The 27,252-nt window shown below is 44.8% G+C and overlaps 2 protein-coding genes across 2 annotated transcripts in view; both read left to right on the forward strand.

Annotated features, from left to right (window-relative positions):
- Nucleotides 1-3,535: 3,535 nt before the first annotated feature.
- On the forward strand, nucleotides 3,536-20,344 carry jcada (junctional cadherin 5 associated a). The gene is made up of 5 exons (XM_076158181.1): nucleotides 3,536-3,613; nucleotides 11,608-12,133; nucleotides 13,666-14,607; nucleotides 14,790-18,205; nucleotides 18,335-20,344. The coding sequence occupies exons 2-5, from the start codon at nucleotides 11,760-11,762 to the stop codon at nucleotides 18,367-18,369; spliced, it is 4,767 nt and encodes a 1,588-aa protein (XP_076014296.1). The 5' UTR covers nucleotides 3,536-3,613; nucleotides 11,608-11,759; the 3' UTR covers nucleotides 18,370-20,344.
- Nucleotides 20,345-21,963: 1,619 nt separating this feature from the next.
- The window catches only part of asap1b (ArfGAP with SH3 domain, ankyrin repeat and PH domain 1b), a 40,062-nt gene continuing 34,773 nt past the window's right edge, over nucleotides 21,964-27,252 (forward strand). The window contains exon 1 of the mRNA XM_076157937.1: nucleotides 21,964-22,690. Coding sequence (XP_076014052.1) covers nucleotides 22,565-22,690 — 126 coding nt within the window. The 5' untranslated portion in view covers nucleotides 21,964-22,564. The remainder of the gene's footprint in view (nucleotides 22,691-27,252) is intronic.

Below are 27,252 nucleotides of genomic sequence, written 5' to 3' on the forward strand. Positions count from 1 at the left end.
TTGGCACAATATATGTTGCTTTTAAATTTGTAAAATAAAGAAACTTGAATATTCTTATTGGAGAAATTTGTAATAAATGGGTCAATTTGACTTAATATTATGGATTAGGAAATGTTTTTTCAATAATGTCTGCTGTGCTGATAAAAATACAAGTCAACCTTTGTTCCAATCAACTTTATCAAATACAGTTATATAACTTTGTCTTAGACCTCCCAGGTCTAGTGCCTTGGTCAAGGGCAATGGCAGGAACATAGAGATAACATGAAAACGGCACACAGGAATGTCTGGCTGGCAAGGGCTTCATACCAAAGACCTTTTCTCTATGAGGCAACAGCACCGCAGGCTTTGTGTTCAGATTTCAACAAAGAAACAAATTAAATATCCATTTTCTTTTGGTGCTATTTTTTCCTTACAACAGACTTGTATTTAACTGAGCTTATACCTTCTACAGGTGTTTCAACATGTTCAGCAGAGGGATCCCTGAGGATTCATCCAAAGGCCCACAGACCGAGTAAATGACCCGGGAATGATGAAATTCGGTTGAATCGTCCAAATATGATTTCAGTAAGTATACCTAATTAAGATATTCATCGTCCATCCATCCATTATCTGTAACAGCTTATCCTCTGGGTCACAGGGTTTTAGCTGGAGCCAATCCCAGCTGTCAATATTCGTGGAATTCACCCTGATCTTGACAAATCAATGATACAACAAAGAGCGTTTGACAGTAGCAAACAGAGTGCAAAACAGTATTTTCAAAAGCAATATAATATAATGTGGTTGTCTACTTGAATCAGGGTGGATCAAAATGAATCCCTGTACTGGGCAGCTGTTCACACCGTAGTTTCAGAGGTAGGGGGGTTTACGTGATCCTCATGTGCCCTCTGTGCTCTCTTCCCCACAGATCTCCTACCTTACAACAATAACTAGTTTCCACAGCTGGGCCCCCAAAAAAAAATCCCTGGTCGGACCCTCAGATCTCCTGAGCTTTTGCCTCTGGGTGGTACAACTCCACCAGAGAGGCTCAGACCTCATACAGTCACGCCCTCTCCACATCTGTCATGAGTTACGGTAGGCACTTTACTCCATCAAAACCCAGCTGGTTAGGGATTTGGCTTGTTGCTGCAGAACTGGTCACTTTGCATGGGGAGGTGTCTGGAAATTATATTTGAAAACAATTCTTCTTTTTTCTTCTTCTTCTTTGTCCTTACAACTGTGTTTGTAACAATGCCGCAAAATGTGTTATTGTGTGGGATGTCTTTTTTCAAATGTCAGTCTGGCTTAGTCATTGGCTGACAAGTTGTTCTGAAATCAAGGGCTAGAAAAACGAGAGCTTTCCACAGGAAGAAACTGAGCAGATTAGATAACCAGAGTTTGGATATGATGACCTCATTCCTCAGAGAACACCCATCTCTTGTCATGTGTGAATAACACGTTTTGTCTCCAGACATTTTCTTACAGACAGAAGACAACATTATAACACAACAGTAAACAAAGAGCATATGTTCATAATCACTGCCCAGCAAAACCCCACGTGTTTGCAATGGTTTCCTGCTGTTGATTCGGTTTCATTCCCTGCACTTGTGATGGATAGCGGAATTTAACAAAGAAACAGTTTGGTGTTTACTTTACACGGCAGTGCAATTGTTTGGGTTTAGGACAGCTCCTGTGGTTCTGCGAGATAGATTCAGAGGATACAGTGGCCACTGGGCAGTCTGGCACTCCAAAAATAATCATAATTATAGGTCTGGCAATGGATTTTGATGGGAAGTGGACAATTTCAGTCCATGAGGCCTACAAATGCACGGTTATTATAGCAGAGCCAAGTCCGGCACATTCTTTCAGTATGAAAAGGCTACCAGCTTTGAAATGAGCTTATCACAGGTACTTTGAAATCAGCATGAAGCCATTCTTTGTATTTTATTTGTGAACAAGCTATCAAGACGATGTTTAAATCAATCTGGCAGTTGTTTCATAAGCCATCAGTTCGCCTTCCAAGTGCATACTGTATATTTAAAGTTAGTCCTTTCCACACCAGCTGTTAGTGTGAATAAATTGTTCATAATATTAAATGGAGGGAGTGAACCCAAGAGCTTTTTCCTGGGTTGGTGTTACATGATGAATAAAGGAGCAGAGAGCTTTTCACTGTAAGCTTCCACACCAAGAGAGTCAAGATATAGTCCATAGTTTTATACTGAAAGGAGCAGCAACTGCAGCCCACAGCAGGCAACAAAATGTTCAACCTCACCACATGACGTCACCATCTCTGCACCGCATTCACTGTATTACATATGATGTGCATATGTGCTGCACATCAGAGAAGAGACAGGCAGGTTGTTTGGTGCAGTACATAGCCCGACATTATGCTTCTCCATGAACACAGTGTAGACGTGCTGACTGAGTCACACACCATTTTAAATGATATGACTTTTCCATATTAATTTACAGTAACACCTCATCACTTCCATTGTTTTTCTCAGGTTCCCCTTACATTTCTTCTCTCCTTTCATTTAGAACCTCTGTTAGATACATATACTATATAAAACACAACACAAAATTAAAACGCTGCTCGGACATGATGATTTCATTATGGATGTTGTTGCTCCATAAACTCTTGCTGTGTCAACAAGCTGGAACAATGGCGTCCTTTACCGGAAGGCTGATAAGCATGGAGTAGGGCAATTTGAAGTTAGCTGAATTACTGTGAATATGATTGTTATTCTTGGGAGATTTTTGCCAAGGGAATACATTAGCAGGCAATGTGGCCATTTCAAATAAATGATGCAATATTATGGGTTAAAATCCTGCACTGAAATGATGTCCACTGTGGGAATACACGGGCTGGAGCTGCCAGAAGCATAAGGTCCCTTTAGCTTCAAGGGAATTCAGTGATATGCAACATCTGTGTCAATATTATGGAGGTTTTTAGGGTTCCTTTTAAGAGGAGGAGAAGGAGTACAGCTCTCTGCTTTGAGAGCTTGGAGACAGGGGGGGCATAAGTAGGTTTTGGCAAACTTTACAGGAGAACCAAAATAAAGGATGTCTGTAAATAACTTCTTACAATGACACATACATAAAGGAATTCTTATACTAGATCCTATATTTGTACTTTCTAGATAGATAGATGTCTATACACATGCACTGTAGATAGGTAGGTAGGTAGATAAGATAGATAGATAAGATAGATGGATGGATGGATGGATGTGTAAAGATCCTAATTTTATTTGTTGTTGACATTATCAGATAAGTGTTGGTTCAGCACAATATTGCCTTCTGAGGTTTTTGTCAACGTCGATATTGTATATAAATGCATTATATTAGAAGGTGTTTATTAGTGTACATGACAAATTGCAGATTGTAAATAGTAAAATAGCCGTTTTGATTGTTTCTGCGCAATAGTTTCATGACTTTTTAACAGTCCGGTGCTATATGTGAGGCGACGTTACATCTGGAAGCATCCAGCTGTTCGAGAAAGGGGCTGTTGCTGTGCTGAGCTGTGTGTGTGCGTGGAGGCGGTGTAAGAGGGGCTGTTCCCTCCAGTCCGTCCAGAGCAGCGGCACAGCGGGACTGAGCGCTGGGGACTAGGCGGCAACGCAACCGACGGATTTCACAGGTAAAAAGAAAAAAAGCGTGTCTGTGGTGAGAGATAGACCGTGTTTACATCAGCTCAGGGCCCGCAGCCGTGATTGAACATGTCCCGGTGAATGTGTCTGCTGGAGGAGGCGAGCTACCGTGCAGCAGCAGCGGGCAGAGGCTGAGTGGCTCCCGCTCTGCGTGCGGCGTTCACGGGATTCTCTCAACTTACAGCCGGAGCAGCTATCAACGCTGTCTGTCTGTCTGTATGTCTGTCTCTGTCTCTGTCTCCTCCAGCAGGATTAGAGGATTCAGGACAACGTATTAAGACTGTCAGGGCGCGACATTTAAAGGCAGGTGGCATTTTGTTTTAATTCAACTTCAGCAGTGTGGGTGGTTGTGGCTGCCGCTGTTTCCGGACGCGCACCTATCAGTTGAAGGTTAAAGATTGCTGATGGAGCTAACCGGGGCTAGCCTTTAGCTCCGTTACGTGCCGTCCTCTCTGCCGTGGAGGAGAGGACAAACTCCGAGAAAAATGATGGACGTTCATTTGTCTTCACTTACGAGAACGCGTTTTATATCCAAATGAGTGTTGGTGAAGGACTTCCACGGATTACCACGACGATGTCTTCTACATGGTGTGCATCTAAACGCCGAGCAGCTCCGATTTAAACCAGCATTTAACTTGTAGAATTGATCCTCCTGTCATTTATATCAGTCATATTTCACCCACAAACATAGTGTAATGAGTCAGAATGTGCAGCGTGCGTTAGAAAAAGTGAGTTTTTAATCAAATTAGGTGTTATATATAGTGTGTCATCTTTTTATTAACCAAGGACCCGTAATGGTCCCTGCAACGGGGTTATTCAACTGCCTTTGAACCCAACGCTTTTGACGTCTAAAACAAATAAACACACAAGTATTTGAATGGAATGTGGCCTGGTGTGTGTGTGTGTTAGTGTGTGCGTCGAGGCCAGTTATCTGCATCATGTCAAAGCTGGCAATCAATCTCATGAGGACATCATGACAACATTCACATAGAGTCATATTAAAGCGTTTGGCTCGGCTGAGATGCTTTTTTTTTTTCTCTTCTTCTTCAAAACAACAAATGGCGATAGCGTTGAGCTGCAAATCACCGCCGGCAAATGGTCAAATGCCAAGTTGTGGCTGCTTTGATGTTTGCGTGTTGTCACTTTGTCAGACCTGCAGCGTGATTCCGTGATGATGGCTGCTGCTTGAGCTCCTCTCTCTCTCCTCTTCCTCTTCCTCTTCTTCACCCCCCCCTCCCCAGTCTTCAACACGCATTGCCTCTTTTTTGCATGTTTTCCTACATTAACATAACAGATCCCGCTCCCTTTCTTACCCAGATTGCTAAATAATGCGCTAATTGCAGACGTTTCATCGTAGCATCAGTTTTAAATTACGCAACGGTTAAAGGATATTACACCGTAAACATGCAGTTATAACCATTAGCATGCAGCAGAAGGATTAATGGGGCGCCTCTGCTCCACTCTTTACTCATAACTCATATTATGAAATTGTTCTGCAGTTGCTTAATGGATTTAATTTGAAAGGTCTCGACCATAAATTGTTTCTGAAGGTCTTATCCTGTGACTTAGAGACCTCTAGAGGCCAGATTGCTGTAGCCAGAGTTTCAGCTGATCAGTTCAGATTCAGTTACTCCACTTCATTTGTCTGCAGTGTACTCAGGAGGTGCTATTGTCTTATTAATGTCAAGTTTTGGTGCTCTGGTTTGTTCAGGACTCAGGCGAATCATTTTATTGCAAGCATTGCTCAGAATAGATGTGGAAATGTCACTAAAGTTGCGAAGGGCTCATGTCTTCATCATCACAGGGCTGCAAAATTCCAGGTTTGCTAAATTCAAAGCAGATCAGATCAGTTACGCCTATCATGCAGTGTTACAGATAAGAGAAAAGAGGGAGAGTCTTAGTTGAAAGTGTGTGTGCAGATGGTTGCGTGTGTGTATTGTGGTAGGTATTTCACACATCCCTGAAAGCAGGGTGGTGTGTGTGAACACATGGCCCTGTAATGGTTACCCTGAGGGGTGTGAGTGTTGGTGGGATAGGGGAGTTGCATTGGAAAGGAGGCGACTCATTAATTCCGTGCAGCTGAGAAGGAAAGGGCCGGTCAGCAAAACTGGGGGCTCTCCTTGGCTAAGAATGAGTCATATCAGTTCTGCTTTCAGGAGTGGGAGAGAGAGACAGCAGCATGTGAGGGCGAGGCTGATAGCCCCGTGTCCCAGGGCCAGACCATGTCCATTTACTGCCTGATGAAGGAAACTTGCTGCACCATACAGACGTTTATTTTAATCTAAATGCAGCCGTTTGTGCTCCTTCCCCACCTGGTTGTGTGTTTCACCTGCCTCCATTGGTTGTATAGTTTTATTGTTAGCAGGACTACTCAAAAAATCCTCTGAACCGATTGTACAGGATCTTGGTGGAAGGATGGGTGTGGCCCAGGACGAGCCCGTTCCACTCAGGAGTCTATGAGGCTATAGCTTCTTGCTGACAAATGAAGTAATTGAGTCCTAATAGTATTTGTAATCAATAAGGTCCTGGATTCAAACCCTGTTCCCTTATTGTATGGACGTTTCCTGCTCTATCATTATAGATAAGTAGAAGAAACGTCACATCAATTAAAAAACTAAGACTTTAGCTTATGAGAACAAGACAAAGTGTGTGTAGGCTTCCTTGGCCTTTGCAGAGCTATGTGCACTAATGAGCCCCCCCCCCCCCCTTCAGTTAGGCACCGGGCCAACCGCTTTAAGAAAATGAGTTTTTCCACGAATAGGAAAGCAACCGAAGCTTTTAGAAAAGGCGTGTGATGTTTGCCTGACTACACGGATCCTCTCATGAGCTTCCCCCTCTGATGTCACATGTGATGTCAAAGCAAAGAGGTGAGGCAGGCGGCGAGGGGTTGGTGGATGAAGCCAGCTAGAAACGTGTGAAAGTGGCCGACATCTGCCAGTGTGCCTTTGAAAGCCGAGGCGCGCACGCTATGAAATGGGATCTGAAGCATGAAATTAAAGGCACATTTGGCACATTATATCATATATCCTGACTGGATGCCAGCCAGTGTCCATATGCTTGGTAGATGTCCAGCGGGTTTATGATTTGGTGGGATATCTGCATATCAACTCTCCCGTGTCAGTTAAATGATTAAAGACAATGAGACAACCTTGACTATTAATGACGAAGGGGGCGGTTTGGTTCTTTACATAGCGACATACATCACAATAGCACTTTGCTCTGTTCAGCCTTTAACTCGACTCCATACTGCGAGGGAGCCTTTCATCCCACTGCTAATCTGCATTTCATAGAGTCCCTTATTTGTGTTCTTGGTGTTCACGATAAATCCGGATGCTCATTATAGCCCCACGCCATTTGTATGTGCATTATTTGTCTTCATATCTCAGCAGTATTATACTTCCCTCTCTATAATGTGGGGGGCCATGCAGAGTCCACAACTGATTAGCGCAATGGCAGAATGAGCCCACCCTTTGATCAGCACCAAGCTATTGTCGTCTCCAGCACACCCCGGACCTTGACAGACATGACAGACTAATGAGGATTAAGCTTGGTTTGGCAGGCGCACAAACAGCGTGAGTTTGGAACAGTTCACTGCAGGTGAAGCCCACTGTGTAAAGAGGAGCGCTGCTGTAATATCCCAGCATTTGCTCACATCTTTCTCTTTCTCTCGCACTTAATGTCGAATATGAATTCCGTGATACTGGGTGTGGTGTTTTGAGTGCAAATTCTTTGGTCCCAACTTTACGCCACAGAAGAGGGGGATGTTGGATGACTTCTCATGACATCACATCGCTTACATTACAGCTGAACTAAGACACAGAGTGGAAAAGGAGCACGTTGATAACAAAACACCAGTCAGTCTTACTCACAGCTCGGCTTTCGCAACATGTTGTTATTGCGCCGGCCTTGGACGACATCGCCTGTACGGGGCGGACTAGACTTTTGTTTGAAATGAATCAGGACCAGATTTTGATGTTAAAAAATCTGTGATTTGTTGGAAAATAGGAGAATTAAACACCAAGCCTCATTCCTTTCCCTGCCTTTGATTTGGCTGCCAGTGAAGTCTGACTGTAATAAAGTTGAAACTGAGGCAATGCACCAGGAATATCTTAGCAGCCCACATGCTATTGTCTGCGAGCTGCCATTCACAAAACCAAAACAACTGTTGCCATGGGATATGCTCCGAAAAAATAATAGTGGGTGTTTTTGGCTAAGACTTTCCATATGAGCTAACTCCATCACAATGAGAAGACCCTGCCCTTTGCGACACTCTCCTGCAGGAAATGGACAGTGAGGGAGAGGACAACAGGAGTTTGTACAGCTTGACTCTTCACATCAGTTGCTCAGGGGTGGGGCGGTGCGGTGTGGTGACGCCGCATCAACCAGCGACACCAGCAGTCCCATTAACAGAGAGCCTCTTGTCAAGCATACAGCAGATGATTCGGCTCAAACGTTGACCCAGGCTGTGCAGACTCGAGGGCTTCCTGACATTCGGCTTAACATATTCACAACAATGCAATAAATGTAGCTGACTGACATTCGGCTCCGTGTTTGAGCTCACGTTCCGCTTGCGTGCCGATAATGGTTTGCAGTCTGCCTGTCACTGTTGCATCTGGCAAGCAGGTGACACACTTCAGCTGTTGTCATTGTCAATGTTTAATTTGCATGGTTGGTGCAGCGGTTACCCTCTCTAACTGTCTTTCAGTGAGGAATAGATGCATGTTGGGATTTTACAAGCTGATAAATCCATTATTGATTAATCGTTGTTGTTCAATTAAGGATATTGCTTAGAAGTTGCATCGCCAACGGAATGTGGCCCCGAAGGGAAGAGAGCTCCTTTTAGAAAACATGCCCACACACTTCAATCACCTGAAGTCTAGGACACGCTGTCCTCGGGGTCAGTGGGTGTGGATGAAATATGTCGTGACTGGAAACATTTGTAATTCTGTCACTTCTCCTCCATCTTTTGAGCCACACTTCCTCAGGAAAAGAGGCGACCCCCCTTTTGCTGGACAATACGATGTCACAAAGACAAACATAGATGAGCTGATAAAGGCTCCGTGGACACTGTTGGCTAAGTATGATGTGCTGTCGTCCTCTGAACTACCTGGACTTGCACGGTTGTAACAGATGCAGGCCAGAGACTTGGCAACGACACACACACACACAGGGGACAATGATTCTAGGAAGCAGGGAACAATGTGGTGCAGAGGTGTGGTTATGGAAAAGACTTCTTATTTGGGATTTGTGTTACTTTCTTCATAGTTTGCTAATTTTAGAGTTTGTTGTTGTTGTGTGTGTAGCAGATCTGTATTTGCGCTTTGAAGATAATATTCTCTAGAGTCTTAGGTTGTGTTAAAGTGACCCGTGTTTGAGGCAGGGAGATGCATACAGTACGTAGGCCACTTTAAAGATGTGTGTATTCAGTCATTATCTCTTTAAACTGTAGATTAGGCTTTTGTATAACATCTGAAACGTCATGAAAGACCAAAACTTTCTTTAATTTGATTGATCACAGTCCAGAAGTCTCCTCAAATTACTATTGACTCTACTTATTAAATCTACTCTGTTCTTTGTACAGTATATTTTATAGGCTTTCATGTCTGCAAGCATACTAAATGTACTGTGACACATTTATCATTCAGACCTGGAATGTAAGGTCCTGTACTCGGAGTGTTGATGACATTTTAATTGCTGTTCTGTCTCATCGGGTCTCTGACCTGCATTTACCTACAGAACAGCTCCCTCCCCACCATGCCCTCATCTCAATGTGGCCGTGAATAAAGATCTGACACCAAACTGTCAAACTTTAAGCCATCATGCCCTGTAGAAGCCACTAGTTTGCGCTCAGCTCCCCCACACACAGTAAAAACTCTTCTTTCTGATTTAATAAGCAAGCCACGGCCAGGCCAAAAGTTCTCTTGACCACAAAAGAGCCTGCTGTACATCAGTCATTGCATGGTAAATATAAACTGCCTCACAGTACAGTACAGTGTGCGATTAGTGATGTTGAAAGTGTTGAGGTTGCTTTGTAGGGAGATGGCAGCATCAGCCTACATGTGGTTATTTCTTTTTTTTTTAAGCTTACTTCCCAGCATATGTTATCCATAAACTACTGCATATCATTTACTCCTGCAGTGCAGAGCTGCTCTTGTGATTTAGTCCCCAGCTTTAATAGCCTGTATTACTGTTTTGTTTGTTTGCTTTCCACAGAAATGCACTGAAGCAAAACAGTGTTTTTGTGTTGTAGCGGATGAATGATCAAAGTGGTAACGGTGGTAACAGCAAATGAGAATTGCAGATTGAATTGAAGACTTAGCTAAATGTGGATGTGTAACTATCGTAGCACTTCTGAATTACCATACAGGAAGTGATTGTCTTGTCCAGATTGATTGTATGTTCTAGTAAGATGTACTGTACTATACTATACTATACTATACTATACGTAATCTATACGTATATAGATTATGGTCGTCCTCCCCATGTTGTGTAGCCGACTGGACCAGACTGAGAGACAATTAAGGCTCAGGAAACCTCAGCAGGTGATTTGAGTTAATGAGCTGATTAGAGTGAGACACTGTGAGGCTACAGGATTGAACTTTTTCACAATATTAACAATTTTTTTGAGATACTAAACTTGGGGTTTTTATGAGCTGTAAACCATAATCATCTAGATAAAAACAAAGAAAGGCTTGAAATATTCCACTTTGTGTGCAATGAATCTATAATATATGAGTGTTTCACTTTTTGAATTGAATTACCGAGATAAATGGACTTTTCCACGATAGTCTAATTCATCGAGCTGCACCTGTACTATACTTTACTCTAGAAGTTCTATTTTGAAACGATCCCTTATTTTGTTGATCCCACAAATTCCTCCTCTGCATTTGAACCTCCTCATAAACATGAACTAATCTAATCTAATCTATGGATCAGTGTTCATGAAACCCACTAGCCTGGTAAACAGAAATGGAGTCAAATGTTATTATTGATAGTTTTGAAGTCAATACTATAAAACTATTAGGTTTAAAGTTCTAAATGAAAAAGATAATGGGTTTAGAACACAGTAGTATTTCGGTCTGTGATACTGTCAGTCATCCAGCAGGATATCTAAGGGTTCACAATACATTCATTCAATAAGCTCAATACATTTTGGCGAGGTTTTAATTGGCAGTCTATTTTCAGAACTGCAAACAAGCTGTTTGGCTCCTCTATTAAACAGTCAGTGTGATTGACTTTTGAACAGTATGTATTGCATCTGGTTCTGGCACTCAGCGGCGTCTTGAATGCCATTTTCTGATTGAGGCCAGCCAGCCTGTTGGCAGTCTCTTCCAGTGCATTGTGGTGACATCTGCCCTGTTGACAAAGAATTGATGATGACTTTATTAAGCACGTTACATCATCAGCAGTGGCCCTTTGGTCACCATTCACTTCCTCCGTAGTTAAGACTCAGTCGATATGTCATTTTGCAAAGAGACTAGATGTTTGTAAAGATATATTGCACATACAACATATTTACCTTGACAATCTACATGTATGGTCAATGCTTTCATTCACTTGATCTATTTTATTACATTAGTAGGGGCCAAACAAGCAGGATTACTTACCTATGTAGCCTCTTGAAAGTGTGTGTGTAACCCAGTTCTAACCCGCACATTTTAGGTGAGATCGGCACAAATGTTCTCATCCTTTTGTGAGTAAAACAAATTTATTTAAAGATGAAAGGAGGTATTGAGAGAGAGCAGAGTGTTGATGCTTAGAGGAGCAGTGAACAGAGGAGGTTACTGGGTTTAGTTGGGTGTCATTGTTGCAGCAGCTCAGAATTTGGATTCTGGGCTCCTTTTGTTCCACTGTCTCATCTGTCCATAGTGATTGGGACCCTTAACTAAAAATGGACACGGGTAGAGGGGATAATCGTCTGAATGTCACCTTCCTCTCTCTCTTTTTGTCTCCCCCTGTCACCCTCCTCTTTCTCGTTTCTCAGTGATGGCCTCGGCTGTGCAGCTGTGCCAGTGATCCTGCCACTGCACATCCAGAAGAGGACAAGACGCCTTTACAACAACCTACCTTACTCTCTCCAAAAAAAAAAAAAAAGCTGAAAAAGAAAAGAAAACACCAGCATAAACCAATGTGACCATGTATAGTGTCGAGGACCTCCTCATCTCTCATGGATACAAGCTTCCCCAGCATGCCAGCTCCCCCTCCGCCCCTTCCCCAGCCCCAGCCACAGCATCCTCATCCCACCAAGCACACTCCTCCTCCTCTCTACCGTCCTACAACAAACACCACGAAATCCTGGAGAACAGGCCCGGCTCCAGGACACTGAACGGCTACGAACGGGCGCCCGGGGTTCCGTTTGAGAACAGCGGTGCGAATCCGCAAGCCAAAGTGTACACCATTGGCAACAACAACAACGAACCCAGGGACAGGAGCCAGTCCAGGCGAGAGGGCGAAATCCGGGGCCAAACAGACACCAACTCTTTGGGAGAGTCACTCACCTCAGACAGTGGGTATGTACTCTGTGAGACCAGCCATGTGCGACCCTTGTTGATTGTAGAATAACGACGCAATCACCATCAGCAATCAAGGAACAGGAAAACAAAAACTAGTCAAATGCTGTATTCGTGTCTTGCCTCTCAATTGTGTATTTCTGCTCCTCTTAATGGTCATGAAGAGGAGGGATAATGTGTGGAATCATAATCTTCTGCACGGGGCTGTGGAGTAGTTATCACAATGGTGCACCCATTTTCAACATGCCCAGTCTCACACATAAGCACAGTTTGCCAAATTGGTCCGAACAGCTCCATCCCCATCCCACCCTCAAACATGAGCAGCATGCCTAACCCACTTCCACTCTTTCAAAGCATTATACTTCCTTCTGTAATGCATATCACATTAATAATACAGAGTTCAAACAGGGTTTATTTAAATATGTATACAGAGGCAATACTATATTTAGTTCAGTGTAGAGGAATGCAGTTGAAATCCTGGAAGGTTCAAATGTATGATATTATGTGACATTCACATATCATGATATGATATTTCCTTGTTCTATGGTCAGTGTGCTGTAACGGAGACGAAGCCACTATAACTGTCCCCCATCCCCTCTCACAATTAGATACCATCCTCACATTTCTTCCTTTTCCTTACATTTTGTCCAGTCTTTCATCCCCCCTAGGCCCCTGTTCCATCAGCCAGAGACAGATGATCTAAAAATAACTACGTGACCTTAAATAATGTCAATAGTTATGTTAGCGAGTAATCCATATTTTCATGTTACGATGCTTATTTTGCCCCCTCATCCAAATTCATTTAGCCTGGCAGCTTTAGTTAGATAATGAATAGTCTTTGCACTCCCATCCGGCAGATAGCCAATTAGACTAATGATGTATGAGATTCTCTTACATTTAGGCTGAGTGCAAACCCCAACCTTTTAGCAAACATACTTGGCTTGTGGTGATCGCGGAAAATGTCAAGGACTCTGAGTAGCCTCGGCCCTGGAGGATGTACACGTGTGTGCCTCCTGTTTACATTGTCTGTCAGTCCTTCAGTGACACAAATAGCCTTGAAATAATGGAGAATATCTGACACCATTGAAGCCTCGCCGCTGCAATCCATCATGTCTGCCTTCTTAAAGTCATATCCGATATAAGAGCTCTCCTTAAAGTGTTCTTGTGAGGGATTACTCCTTTGCTGAGGTCAAGAGCTAAAGGAGAGTGCAACAAAAAGATAATTGTCAGAAACATCCTTGAAATCGTTGATCTGTCTTGAAGGACATCTGGGACAAACAGCCACAGTGTGTCATTGTGTAACATGTTCATTGTGCCCTACAGGGAATCACAGTATCAAACATCACAGTCACACTCATGATGATCTGTCTCCATCTAGTGACGGAGATGCACTCATTTGTATTATTTTTATTATTATTGTTATTCATTGTTTGGTCAGGTTTCAGTGTGTGCAGTCTGTTGCTTTGTATTACTTCACTTGTCTTTATAGAAAACGACATCTGCTTCATTTGTGTGTGTTTGTTTCTTTTCAGGTTCTGTGATGGTCCCAGAGGTCTTCAGCCACAGTCAAAGGATGTGTCCTATTGGAGGAGGAGAGGCCAGGACTTCACTGTGCTGCTGGACTATGCTGAGTTCAGAGATGCCCATGGAGGAGGGGAGGGGGTTTATGGCCGACCAGATGTTCCTCAACAGCCAAGAGGCCAAGAGGTGTCTGCAGAGGAGCGTCAGAGAGCGGCCCAGGAGAGGCAGCGATGGGCAGCCCAGGCTAGGGCCCAAGTCCAAGCTCAAGCCCAGGCCCAGGCCCAGGCTCGGTCTAGAGAGAGGGAAGTCGCTCTGCATCAGTGGAGAATCGCAAACGAGAGAAAGTGCCAAAGCCTGGGGACGTATGACTGGCGTCCAGCTCTAAGCTTCGGCCGCCAGCTGTCACAGAGTGAAGGTGAGCGTTGGGCACAAGAGCAGCAGCGAGTCCATGCCAGGACACCAGAGGGCATGGTAATCCACCCCAGGACCAAAGTCAAATCCCAGTCCCTTCCCCGGATGCTGCTGCCTGACACTCTGCAGTATATGGAGGTGGCCTCCTCTGGTGAGGAACTGTACAGGAGGGCCAGCGGCCAGCCGATCTCACACCACGACTTTTACAGGGCGCCACACTGGCCGGAGAATGGCAGGCCGGCTAGCGCCAACCAACTGTCAATGACACCAAAGCCCCGCTTCACCCGACCCCCCAGACCCCCCTCCTATGAGATGCACCAGCAGATCCGGGGAAGCTGTGACATGTTGTCTGGTAGAGAATCAGTAATTCCCCAGTCCAGGGACCGAACACCAATTCCCTTATCAAGGACGGGCGACTCGCAACTGGACTATTATGCACAGGACTCTGGACCACCAGGATATATCCCTCCTCCATCATATAAGAGAGCCCCTATCATGGGCAGGGGGAACCAGATCTATGGAGAAATTGCTGTTGACTACAGGTAAGTTGCTCTTTTAAAGGTCTTAAAGAGGAATTTAAGTAGCCTATCGGTCTGTCTGTCTGTGTATCTGTCTAATCTAGCTACTGTGTATCTAACAACATATACAGTATGTGTGTGTTTGTGTTTGTGTCTGTGTGTATTTCTAGTTGAGATATTTGTAACTGTGTTGTCTTTCCTCTCAGGTACAGAGATATGTACCAGCAGATGCAGGTGGCTCCAGACGGTTCTCATTGGTTCAGCAGACATCCAGCAAGTTCCTGGCCCGAACCGCCGAGAGAGAAGAGCCAGAAGCAACTTTACCCTGTGTATACGACCCAGGAGAGCCACAGCGGAGGGGTCCAGTATATTCCCTTCGACGACCCCCGTATCCGTCACATTTCCTCAACACTGGGGAGCAACTCCCTGACGGACGCCGACAAGATTCGCCACATCCGCAACGAGCTTCCCAGCATCACCATGTCAGAGCCTGCGTCTGAAAACAGTGCCTTTATGCCCCCGCCGCTGGGGCCTTTCATCACTGCCAAACTGGCTGATGATGCCAACCAGAGATCTACTGACTTTGACAATGACAATAGCAGGTGGCACAGCAATTTGCACAAAGAGACTGTCGATAACTTCCCAGCAACTGACCAAAATTGCAACAACAGATATCCTAAAAAGCAACGTCCTCCACCTTCACCCTCATCCCACCTGGGATCCAGCTCAGACCAGGTCTTTGCAGAGACCATCACCCAAGTAAAGAAAATTGTCCCAGAGTCAGGGCCGGAGAACAGGAACAGCAAGAAAAGGGTGAGTGAGACCATCTTCTGCCTTGTGTCTGTCCCCATTCACACACCAACCAACATCAACAAAGACTCTGCAGATCCAAATAACAATGAGACAATACCAAGCCTCACTGTCACTAACACAGAGAGCATCAATGTTGGCCTCATAAAGAGCCAGAACATCCGAAGCAAGTCGGTGACAGATATGCCTATCAAACCCCATTACTACACCAGCAGCACATCCTCAATGAGGAACTATAAGAGGGCTCCTCTGAGAAAGGAGATCATAGATGCCTGGGCCCTGCAAGCCAGTGAAGACAAAGAGTTATGCTATTCCGGGTCCTGGCCTGGAAACCAGTACCGTAACCAAGAAACGCAGACTGGCTCACCTTTAACTGTAGTGAAAAGTCCATCCACCCACAGCCCTCCTGGGGGACAGGAGGCTCTTCAGTCAGCCTCAGACACAACCATAGACAGTGGTGTGGGAACAGATAACAGCTCCTTCTATGGCTACCCCATGGTTTGCCAAAACAACCTTCAACCCTCAAGCAACAGCGCCTTCTCCCGTCTCGGCACCAGTACAGCCAAGCTGAAAGACCGAACGTCCCCGTCGAAAGCGGAGCTGGATGAAGAACACCAGCAGCCGTCTTCCCCTAGGAAGAGTAACTCTAGTCTGCCTGATAGTGCAGAGCAAGTGGCATTTGGTCAGTTTCTTCTGAAGCCAGTGAATCGCCGGCCCTGGGATGCCATTGGTGAGCTGGAGTGCATCAACAAGGAACTCCAGGACACGATTAGCAAAAGACCCCATGTAACGGCTAAAACTCAGAGTCTGGATGAGAGACATATTCAATTAGACCAGAGTGAATCAGTTTCCCCGTCAGTTTGTTTGAGTACAGGTCCAGAAACAGACTTTAGAGCTTTCAGTCTTCCGCCAATGCACAAAGATGAATTTGACAATAAAACACTGGAGTCAGAGTCTTGGATATGTACTTCTGATGTAGACCTAATGGACATGAGGAGTGCTTTCTCTTGGCCACAGGCAAACTCCACACAATCAGAAGACGACCTGTCTATACCAGACACAAGCCTGAGAGACAGCTGCCTCTTGTCCTCACTAACTTTACTCTCTGAATCAGATCAGCTCTACAGACAGGACATCCCAGTCCCTCAGGAGTCTTTGCTGAGGGATGTGGGTCTAACTGTCTACACAGAGACCCCTGGTGGTCCTGGCGAGCCAATGCAGCGGCAGTTCTCAATCTCATCTCCAGCTGATCACAAGGTGCTTAGACAGTCGGTGGAGATTTCATGGGAGAGCAAAGCAGCATTTGTTCAAAACAGTGATTGCAATGAGCATCATTCAAATAAAGATCTTCAAACTGTAGTGGAGACAGAGAGCAGGTCTAAGGTGGACAACAAGCCACTATACAGGGGAGAGAGAAATTTGATGATCCGTAGAACGAGAAGTGAAAATAGCCAATCACCCAAGCGTGAACGCTCCCCGAATGTTAGCATGCTGGCAAGGAAAGCCGCCTTTGTGTTTGAGGATTACGAGGATCATAGATACGCCATGTCCGAGCCTCTGACCTATAGGAATGAGTCAACAATAGCAGATAAGCACCTGGAGAACTTATTGATCCAGGATAAAGCCCAGAAAACTTTGCCTACAGAGGACCTCAGCAACTTGTATGAAGTCAAATGTGCAAAAGGAATCCGTGAAAATGAGTCCATTGAGCAAAGGGCAGCCAGGATCTTGGGTATAGATGTTCCAGTGGAGGCTTTGGGTGTGTCTGACAAACAGGAAGCGGACGACCAGAGCGGCCCAGAGAGCAATGTCAGTGAAAAGACGCCGCAGGTGTCAGAAAAGTGTGAGAAAGTAAAGGGGCAATCCCCGATTAGTCATGAAGCAGAAACGGAGGAGGTCAAGCCGGCAGGATCAGGTTTGGTGCTTGAAGAGGATGAAGATGCACAAAAGAGCCACAGCGATCACGAAGAAAGCCACGATACCGAAACTCTCTCTGCAGCAGTACTAGACCTGCCTGAGTTCCCACCAAGTAAGCTCCTCCTGTCCCTGCCTGTCTCCCCTGATGAGAAGTTATTGCAGAGTATGTGCAGCGAGGACAAGAAAGGACACGGCGGAGCGTCCAAACTCATAGAAGCGCTGCAGATTAAATTGAGGACGACCCCTTCATCTACTGCGTCTCCGGGCAGGTCGACCCCAGAAAGGATGGCCCGTTTGAAAGAGTTGGACTCTGTATCCCGGATAAGACGCCTCAGTCTCAAAAGTTCAGACACTGAAGGAGAAGCCGACTCGGAGGAGACAGGAGCTCAGGAAGAGAAACGTGATGAGGAAGAGGACAAGAAACCAGAACAGGACATAAATGCTGAAAATAATGAGGGGCATGAAATACAGGAGAACGTGGCAGATCCTGAAGAAGAGTGTAAATCTAACAAAGAGGAGAGCGAAGGTGTATGTGAGAAAGAAAAGCCTAAACTTGAAGAAGAAGCAGAAGAGATGAATGTTGAGATCGGACTAAAAGCAGGTATTGATGGCAGGGAAGAAGTTGATTTGAAAACAGAGGAGCCAGAAAGAGAGGCGGTTGCCAAAGAAAGGCCTTTGGAGAAGGCGAGAGGAGAGAGACAGGGTACAGCAGAGGTCAGGAGAGAAGAGGGGACCCGGGATGCTGAGGGAGACAAGTGTCCCAAACCAAAGCAGCGCACCAGGTTTCAGAAGCCGCCTCTGCTTCCCAAACCTCGCAGCGTTCCCAAGAGAGAAATAACCCTGCCAGCCAGCTTAAGCAGTGACATGGAGGATGAAGAGATGATCTCTGTCTCAGGTGGGTAGAAATGGAGGAAGATCAACCATTTTAACGTGATGATGTGTTTCTAGAGGGAAGCTGCATCATAGTAAATTAAGAAAGGATCACATGTTAACTGTGTATGTCTGATTGTTCTCTTCTCATCAGACTCATACGACCCCAGCCGAGTGGAGAGAGTGTAACGTCTCACACTGCCTTCACCTGCAGAGGAAAGAGAAGTATCTTTTTCCCCCCAACAACAACAACAACAAAGTCTTTCTTATACCTCCCAATTTCCAGTATTGTGACACAAAGTCTCTAAAAAAACCAACCAAGAAGGTAAAATGTCCTGGTGCTGCAAGAGCATTTTTTTATAGCCAAATAAAGGTACCAGAGGTGCCGAGTCCCACATGTCTTCAACCGTCATTCCTTCACCACCACCACCACCATCATCATCATCATCATCATCTCAGCATTCAAGTTGTTAATCGTGCAATCAAGCAAACTTCCACTTTAAGGTTATCTTATTGTGTTTCTTTGGATAAAAATGCATGTCAACATTTCCCCTCTGCACTTAGGCTCGTTTTGGGTGTTGAAATATGAATGTAAAAGTGCTTCTGCTCTTTAAACAAAAAGAAATGTAGTCAACAAAACATAAGAGGGATACAGTATTGCATTACAATCAGTATTAAGTTATACCAAATGTAAATAAGAAAGAGGTATAAGATTTTATTGAGAATATACAAATGATATTATAACACATCTAATTGCTAAAGAAATGTATATTTTCTTATCTGTGTTAAGAAATGTCTAGATTTCTAGCAGTGTAGTATATAGTAGTATATTACTAAACATGAACCCCCTCTGTCCTTTATTCTTCTACTTGTGTGATAGAGAATGTACCTTAGAGAGTGTAGATTGCGATGAGAAACACTGTGGTCCTTTGAATAGTTTCACTCCGGAGCAATATAGTTGTCGTACTTGTGCGTTTATGCCATGGCCTGAGTAGCAGCAAGCCGAGGAGCCCATCTTGTCTGAGTTTCCTCCTGTAAAAGCTCTACGTTTGTTTCAGTGATAATGGATTTTATGTTCCGTGATGCACCGCCTGATCCATCTCTTCAGGTCCTCAGAGATTACATTTGATTCTTTTCTGATGTCTTTTCTCATCCTCCTGGTTTCCTTTTTGACCATCAGGTGTGCTCCTTCTTTTAGTATTAAGCATATCAGAAATGTATGATTTTTCTAAAGTGTGTCGTTGTCGATTGTCATACAGAAAATGTGATATATTTTCATTAACAGAAGTTTATATTTAGCTGTCAAGTTTCATTTGCTCACATTTCATTTTTTTAGCGTTCTGTTCTGTGATATTTGTTGTTTTGGTTGCAGTGTGCGTTTGTACACACAACTGCTTTTGTGGAAAGTTTCTTTGTGTGTAGCACATACAGTATCGGTTGGTTTATTATCTTTTTGTTAATCATTTAAGCTAGACTTCAGTATTTCATTTGACTTTCATGCGAAAATTGTAATTGTTTTGGCAATAATACAAAGTGTTAAGATGATGAAGCTTAATATTGATGCTGTAGAGAACATGGCAGTTGGAATGCTTATTGCAGTATCTGAACCTGTTCAATAATTTAATGACATTTCTGACATATCAGTGCTTTATAAATTGTGGACATAACTGGCAGTTGGTTTACACACACACACACACACACACACACACACACACACACACACACACACACACGTCACTTATGGAGTAGCAATACAAATAAGTTTAAATACATACCAAACAAAACTATATGCTATGCATTGGACATCAACATTTACTGGGTGTAATACCAAATTCAAAGCTCTGAACTGAGTTTTCAAGATTATAATTTGCTCGGTTGACTGTGTCACTTGCAAGTCTTGATTTAGTCTTCAACCCATTTGATGTATTTGATGTTGAATTAGTTAAATGTGGTTCCAGACTTGCAGGAACGTGGCTCCAGTTCATCAGTGGAAGTTTTGTCTTTGTCCTGTTATCAACCCAGTACCTGTACCTCTGTCTTCCAGATGTGGTTCTATCTGGTCATTCTCATTGATCTTTTTGTACTGCAAGTTATTTGTAACATATAATAGCTTATTGGTGCACATCTTGCTTTAATATTTTCTATTTTCATACAGAAGTCTGTACATCTTTTGTATGCACAGCAGGTTCTTTCTTTGTTTTTGGTGCATGAAATGCATAAGACGTCACAGAGAGAAAGTGTATTTGCATATAATTGCATTTGGTACTATATAGTCTATCCAAACAACTGATATATTTCATATAATGCATATCTTATTTTCAGAAGTTACGTTACCTATTTAAAACAGAACTAGTTATTTTTAGATTCTTGTGAAAATGGGACTGTTTTTGAAGGCACAATATTTGTCTGTATTTGGCATTATCATTAAGAATGATCATACAAGACAGACTTGGAGAGTGCTGTTGTACAGTGATGCAGACTATTTATAAATAAAAGTCTTTGCATGAAAATGCGTCCTCAGATTTATTTCATCCACCTTGTAACACCCAGTTTTGCTTGAGATAACCTAAGATGCAGAACAGATTTTAACAGAACATGCTGTCCGTGATTTTCACCCGCAAGTGTGCCGGCAGGCTAACTATATTAAACCCGCAACCGGTTTTGCGCGCGGGCGCCGGGAACGTGACGGACAACACGTTTTTGCTTTTATATTATTTCCGGCCACAGGGACCGCCGTCCGAAACCATGTACTGTATAACTGTGTTAAAACAGACACAAACAGTATGTAATAGTCTTACTACCACCTGGAAGTGTGTCTCTTGTAGACTATGACAGCTTGTTCAATCATCGTCTCTGTTATCTTCAATAACAATGAATGACATCAGGAACATGCTTACATTTTTTATTTCCATGTTGAGATTTCTTGCAGTAAATTCATCCCAATAACAGTTGCACCTTCTTTTTGCACCCAGCAGATGGCGGTAATGCCCTATATAATCACTGAGAAACACAAGGAGGCAAGTGAGCGGTGAGCACAATCCATGTTCAAAGTACTAAAACACTACTACAATCAGAAATGAGTCGCTGCCATTGTAAATAAATAATGTTTATATCATATTTCATGCAAGAATCAAATTCGTCTTTCCAATGGCAAGGACTTAAGGTTTTAACTTGAAGTGTGCAAGAGGTAGATTCTTTCGGTTTCTTTTTTAGATCATAAAAGAATGATAATAAAAGTTAACTTCAGCTTGTTTTTGGAATAATATACATATTACTTTAAACCAAATGGAATGTGTGAGTCATTTCTTGTGTGACTTTTGATTCTTATTAAGGTGGTTTAATACAAAGTCGCCAGATTTGTTATGTTCTGCTGCTGCATCTGAGTGTAACATTTAGATGTAACATTGTCAAGCAGGAACTTAAATTGCAACAATGGAACAGTATGAGTCATTTCTCTCCAGTCAGGTTAGCTGATGGTGTTGCAGGGGGGGAACTTGGCAATGAGGATGGTGGGACGTTAGTTGGGGCCCCATCCTGTTTGTGTGTGTGTGTGTGTGTGTGTGTGTGTGTGTGTGTGTGTGTGTGTGTGTGTGTGTGTGTGTGTGGCGTGCGCGCGCGCGCGTGCGTGAACTTGGGGGGGCTATAGGATGAAGCTATAGGCTATAGGAGACTGGACAGAGAGGAAAAGAAATTCGCAATAAAAAAAAACCCAACACATTACCTCAGCCTGTATTTTATTTTGAAAAGCGGCAACAGGATGTCCCTTCTCCTCCTCGTGCCTGTGGACGCTGGCTGCGCGCAGCTCGAGCTCGGGCAGGAGAGAGAGTGTTCGTGTGAGCGTGTCAGCGGCGGCGTTCGGCGTTCAAAAAACACGAATTAACGCGAGGGAAGAGCGGAGAAAACGGCCGCGGCAGCTCGGGACGACCTCCGTTCACCGTGGATTATGATAAACGCGATAAACACACCGGCAATTGCGGGCTGTTTGGACGGCTAGCGGCTTTATTGAACATCTGTAGACCATAATGAGGGCATCCGCTATTCTGTAGGCTGCCTTTTCCTGCGAGGTTTAGCTAGCGAGACGCAGAGTGACACTATTTATAAATGCGTCGCTTTTAGACAGAACCGACACACCGACGGGAGCGAGGTCGGACAGATTCGGCTCATTCCTCCTCCCGCGGTCCCCGGGGAGCAGTGAAGTCATTCGTCTTTTATCTCCGCCGTTAGTTTTTACAGTTTTCGAGTGGGAAAAAAATCGGAGAATCTCTCCCACCGTTCGTCTCCCTTTTCCCCCCGCTCCGTTCATCTTTACATGCTTCTTGCTTTCTGAGTGTTTCTCTCGAACCTTCCAGTGGGCTTCTTCCCCGCTCCCTCCCCCGCCGAAAGGATGCCGGATCAAATATCGGTGTCCGAGTTCCTCTCGGAGACGACGGAGGATTACAATTCCCCGACTACATCCAGCTTCACCACCCGACTGCAGAGCTGCAGGAACACGGTCAACGTGCTGGAAGAGGTAGGAACACCGTGTCACCCATGATGGAGGGACGGGGGTGGTGATGGAGAGAGAGAACCGCCAATTAGATCACACTCACACGGTTCTAACCACAGTCCTCCATGTTTGCTGTATTTTTGCTGGGTGCAGCTGCTTGCTTGTATATTAATCTGTATTGCAAATACATCCAAACCTCTAATTCAGATAATCATGTCTGGGAGCATTGCAAAATCTCCTGAAAGGCTTAAATGCCTCATCTTGTTGCACATCAGTCACCTCAAAATAACAACAATATGCACACACACACTCCTGTTGAGCTGCAGGGTGTTAATGATTCCCTCAAAGATGTCATTTTGGGACCTTTAGATCTTTATGCACCACACTTGCTTGTGTCCTTCTCGCCTGTCAGGAGGAGACAGTTGATGTCCGGACCTGGTGTGTTATGTGTGCGTGTATGTGTGTGAAGGTGAAGTGTGGCGGTTTTGAGAAGCTGCTGCACTCAAACAGAGGGGGTGAGTGGGTGGGTGGGTGGCTGATGGTGGAGAATGAAGGGAATGGGAGGATGTTGTGTGCACTCAGGCCTACAGCTCAGTGTTCATTATTACATAACTTGCAGCTTCAGAGCACGCAGTCTCTCTCTCTCTCTCTCTCTTGCTCTCTTTCTCTCTCTCCCCCCTCTCTCTCTCTCTCTCTCTGAGTGAATGAGAGAGAAACCTTCTCTAGCCACTGGGAGTCACAGCATCCCCAGACTACATTTAACACTGACCACAATTTATCGATCTCTCCTTCTCTCCCTCAGAAAAGTGAAATACTGTACTGACACACACACACACACACCCTCAGTCACACTCCATGATGCTGTGTCACCTTTCATTTGATCATGCATGGGGGGGAAGGGGTGGGGGGGACAGGGCTTGCCTGCATCCCCATCCAATTGTCACCACGGCCCTCCCCTGGCTTCATTTCCTGTCTTGATTAAATGGAGCATCAAACCAGGGAATCCACCTCCATTGTTCACTTGGACGTGACCTCCTTTCCCACTTTGAGACGACGCGTTGGGGAAGGAGACGTGTCTGATTTCATCCTCCACAGTGTTTCATGTGATGCGTCATAAGCAGTGAGGATGAAGGAGAGCCCAAGCAGAACCAGTTTGGACTCCTGGCTTGATCACTTGTGCTGTTTGAGTACATCACTCATGTTAACAGTGACTAACATAGTGTGTTTGTAGATAAGTAACATGTAAGCATTAACATGGTTGGTCCACTTCATCCACAAGTGTATTACGGCGCAATACTGGAACATTTTTTCCAAACAGAGTGGCGGCGGCGGTGTGTATTCTCGAGGCAGAGCGCACTTTCTGTCTGCTCTCCCGCGTCATGAATCACCTCGCTGGCTCGGGCGCCTCTCAAAGCACAAACCAAAAACATCTGTTGGAAGGGCCGCCATGTGCTTCGCTGGGCTTCGGTAGCCGCTGTGGAATTTTTTTTTGTTGCAAGAGATCACATGACAAGGAAGAACCATTATACTGGCACCCAAGAGCAGTAAACATGCGGCGCAACCGTTTCAACTAAAGGCAAAGATGCGCCCTGGAACCTTCTGGCGTGTCTGACATCTCCGTGGAAGCTCCGGTCTCTAGGTTGACACCCAGATAGAGATACCAGGCCTGGGTTTCTATGGAGCCCTAATGTCTCCCAAAGCATTCATCCCACCTCTCATTTCCTCCAGTATGTTGACAAGGTGAATTATACAAAGGTACAGTGTGAATATTTCATGGCGTAACCTGAGGGCGAGCGCTGACCCGCAGGAGTGTTGTCATCCTCTGCAGGCCTCCACAGAGCTGCCCGGAGGTGTCGCAGCGTTGCGTTGTCTTAATTCATCAGCTGGCATCAATTATTGATGGACGTGCAAAGACACAAATCTATTCATGACTGGCCACCCTCCTCTCCGGTCTCCGTCTGCCTCCCTAAACACTCCTCCGTCCCCCGTCCCCCTGCCCCCCCGCCCCCGACACTCCAAGATGTTTATCGTTTGCGCACAATCTTGGACGACAATGAGATGGTAAAAATAACCCCCGTGCAGTTGCGACACAGGAGATGACGGCTTTGTGTTCATAGGTGGCAAAACGGAAACCGGCGTGTTTGTGTTTTATTTTGGTGACATGTTTGGGGATTAGCACTTCCTGTGTTTTGAACGCGTTAAGCGCGGCGGCTTGTTGTTGCACACATCTGCTGTCAAAGTCTGACATTCTGTTGTTGAATTCCACCACCATTCCATTCTTCAACTTCACCAACTTCCCAATGACAAATGGAATCTTAGTTACACACTTTTAGTAAATTGTCACTGATTATATTCGTACTTCACATGCAAACTGGGAGTCCTTAGCTGTGAGAGACGGATAAAATCATCATTATCTTTATTATTTGCCCTCAGGTTGTTGAGAATAGCAGATGTAGATGGAATCCGTGCCGTGTTAAGCGGCGAGACAATGGAAAAAGGGACGTTCTCTGTCCTGAAAATGTTGCGTGTAGTCCTTCTGTCAGTCTTTATGATGGAAAGTTTGTCATCGCAGGCTCACGCGTCCTCTTGTTATGGCCCCTGGGGCTCGTATTGTCTCTGCCTTTGCCCCACAGATGGTACTGTGCATCACTGGCCCTTTGCTTTGCTAAACCACAGAGAGGCATAGCAGCAGCAGCACAAGGGGAACCCTCAGTGCATTGGCATTCCTTTGAGCAGGCCTCTCACACCACATCACATGGGCTGCACAAGAGAAAATGTTGACTTTTCACAGTCATTCTATTCAAGCGTGGCTGCGCCTGACCTCTTGGACAGAAGCCTTCTGCTTTTCCACTTCTATATAACAGCCGTTTCACTTGTAGTTGTCCTCCAGCAAGCTTAATTCCACCAGGGTTAACAATTAGATGAGTTAAAGTCCTTGGATTCTCTTTACGTACTACAATTCTTTGTGTAATCACCTCTGCCACACTGATGATGCTTCCAGCTCTGTTTGTTTGTTTGTTTGTTACCTAGTTATCCACAGTCACATTCCAGTGTCTACACACTCTTATTTCTGCTCTCCGGGTTTGTTTCAGTACAAAAATATGAATCGTTCACTGATTTGATGCGTCTCAGGTTATAGGAAGTAAACATTAACGTGCTAACAACAACAAAGCACATCATCTCGGCTTTAAGACGTTGTTGCTTCTTGACTTTAAAAGAAGAACGGGGAGTAAATTTGCTCACAGGACCTCGGGGCAAAGCCGCCACGACGATCATGTGAGCCACAAACGACGTCATGTATAGGGAGCTGTTTGTCTTCACACATACTTTTGCCTTTGTCCTCAAATTGGATTTATTAGGTCCTTTTGAAGAACAACTTGGCCGTTCTCGCGCCACAAACCGCTTGAGTTTATCTCGTTGCCTGATTGCTTAAAGAATTGCCCCTCAGAAATCAGGCAAAAGCAATGAATTACTCAAGAGAAGGGGGCAGATTTCATCATACTTGGCTTTATAAAACAAACCTGGTGCTGGTTATTTAAAGCTCCGTTCCGCAACGTTTTACAACCCACGAGGACAGCCGAGTCATCTTCAATTATTAATGAAGTTATGGCTTTTTATTCATCATTTGTCCCTTGTGTCACCAATGGCAGTGATTCATACAGTGTGAATGAATGGGAGCATTTTCCTCCCTTGGCGCTGTTTCTCACATGACATCTTGTTCTACTTAAGGGCAGCATTGCAAAACAGCACTTAACGTTTGTGAGATTCTCCTGTTTTATATACGGTGACATGTGAGTGGTCAGTGCGGCGGCAGTGCAGTTGGGCTGCGTCGTATACGTGGTCGGAGTACGAGTTTACCTCTCTGCAAACGAACGAATGCAAGACTTGTTGGTAATCTCATAAACTAGGTCTGTGACTTTGAGTAAGCTTACGCCAATTAATGCCGATTACAATCGCTTGATGGTGTTTACGAGACGTGAGGAGTAAGGCTTGGTTCCCTTGGGCTTCGTGTCGTTGAGGGTTCTGTAGGTGGCGCTCTTTTCTCCATCTGCTCAGTAATGGTGACGGTGTTTCTGCGTCTCAATTCCATCTGTGGCTTTGGGTGGAACCCTTTTGCTGTTCTATCCATCACACCTGTAGAAATGTTACAAACTGTCTCTACAAACGCACATGGAAGCGCATTTTTGTTTTAGAAAGGCTTCATCGCCAAACTCTCTTGACGTCTGACTGAATTTGCGATTGCGTCTCATTGGAGAGATGCAAGGTTGGCACGCAAGATGGCCGTCGAGACGCTCCATCTGTCCCCGAGAGGAAGGCTCCAGACAGATGTGAATGCCGACCGACTCTTCCTTGCCTAAATCGGGGGGGAAAAGGTGGGGGGGGGGGGATCAGAGCGGCGGAGCAGAGCCCGGTCGGGGGCTAATCCGCTCCCGGCTAATAGCCCCTTGATGATATACGCCGTGCAGCTGTGGCAGGAAGGTAGAGGCCAACAGCTGTGGCCCGCAGACCCATTATCAGATTTCAGTCACAGACGGCAAACCAGCCAACAAACAAGCAGCACAACACAGCCGTGCCCCCCCCCCCCC

Source organism: Genypterus blacodes, unplaced genomic scaffold (assembly GCF_046128005.1).
Source record: "Genypterus blacodes isolate CSIRO-AG114 ecotype Tasmania unplaced genomic scaffold, CSIRO-AGI_Gbla_v1 ptg000076l_1, whole genome shotgun sequence".
NCBI lineage: Eukaryota > Metazoa > Chordata > Actinopteri > Ophidiiformes > Ophidiidae > Genypterus > Genypterus blacodes.

Excerpts from the sequence above, each read along its gene's own strand:
- jcada (XM_076158181.1), top strand. The coding sequence starts at position 11,760 with ATGTATAGTGTCGAGGACCTCCTCATCTCTCATGGATACAAGCTTCCC. Across the intron at positions 12,134-13,665 it reads TCACTCACCTCAGACAGTGG|GTTCTGTGATGGTCCCAGAG; the intron begins GTATGTACTCTG and ends GTTTCTTTTCAG. Across the intron at positions 14,608-14,789 it reads GAAATTGCTGTTGACTACAG|GTACAGAGATATGTACCAGC; the intron begins GTAAGTTGCTCT and ends CTTTCCTCTCAG.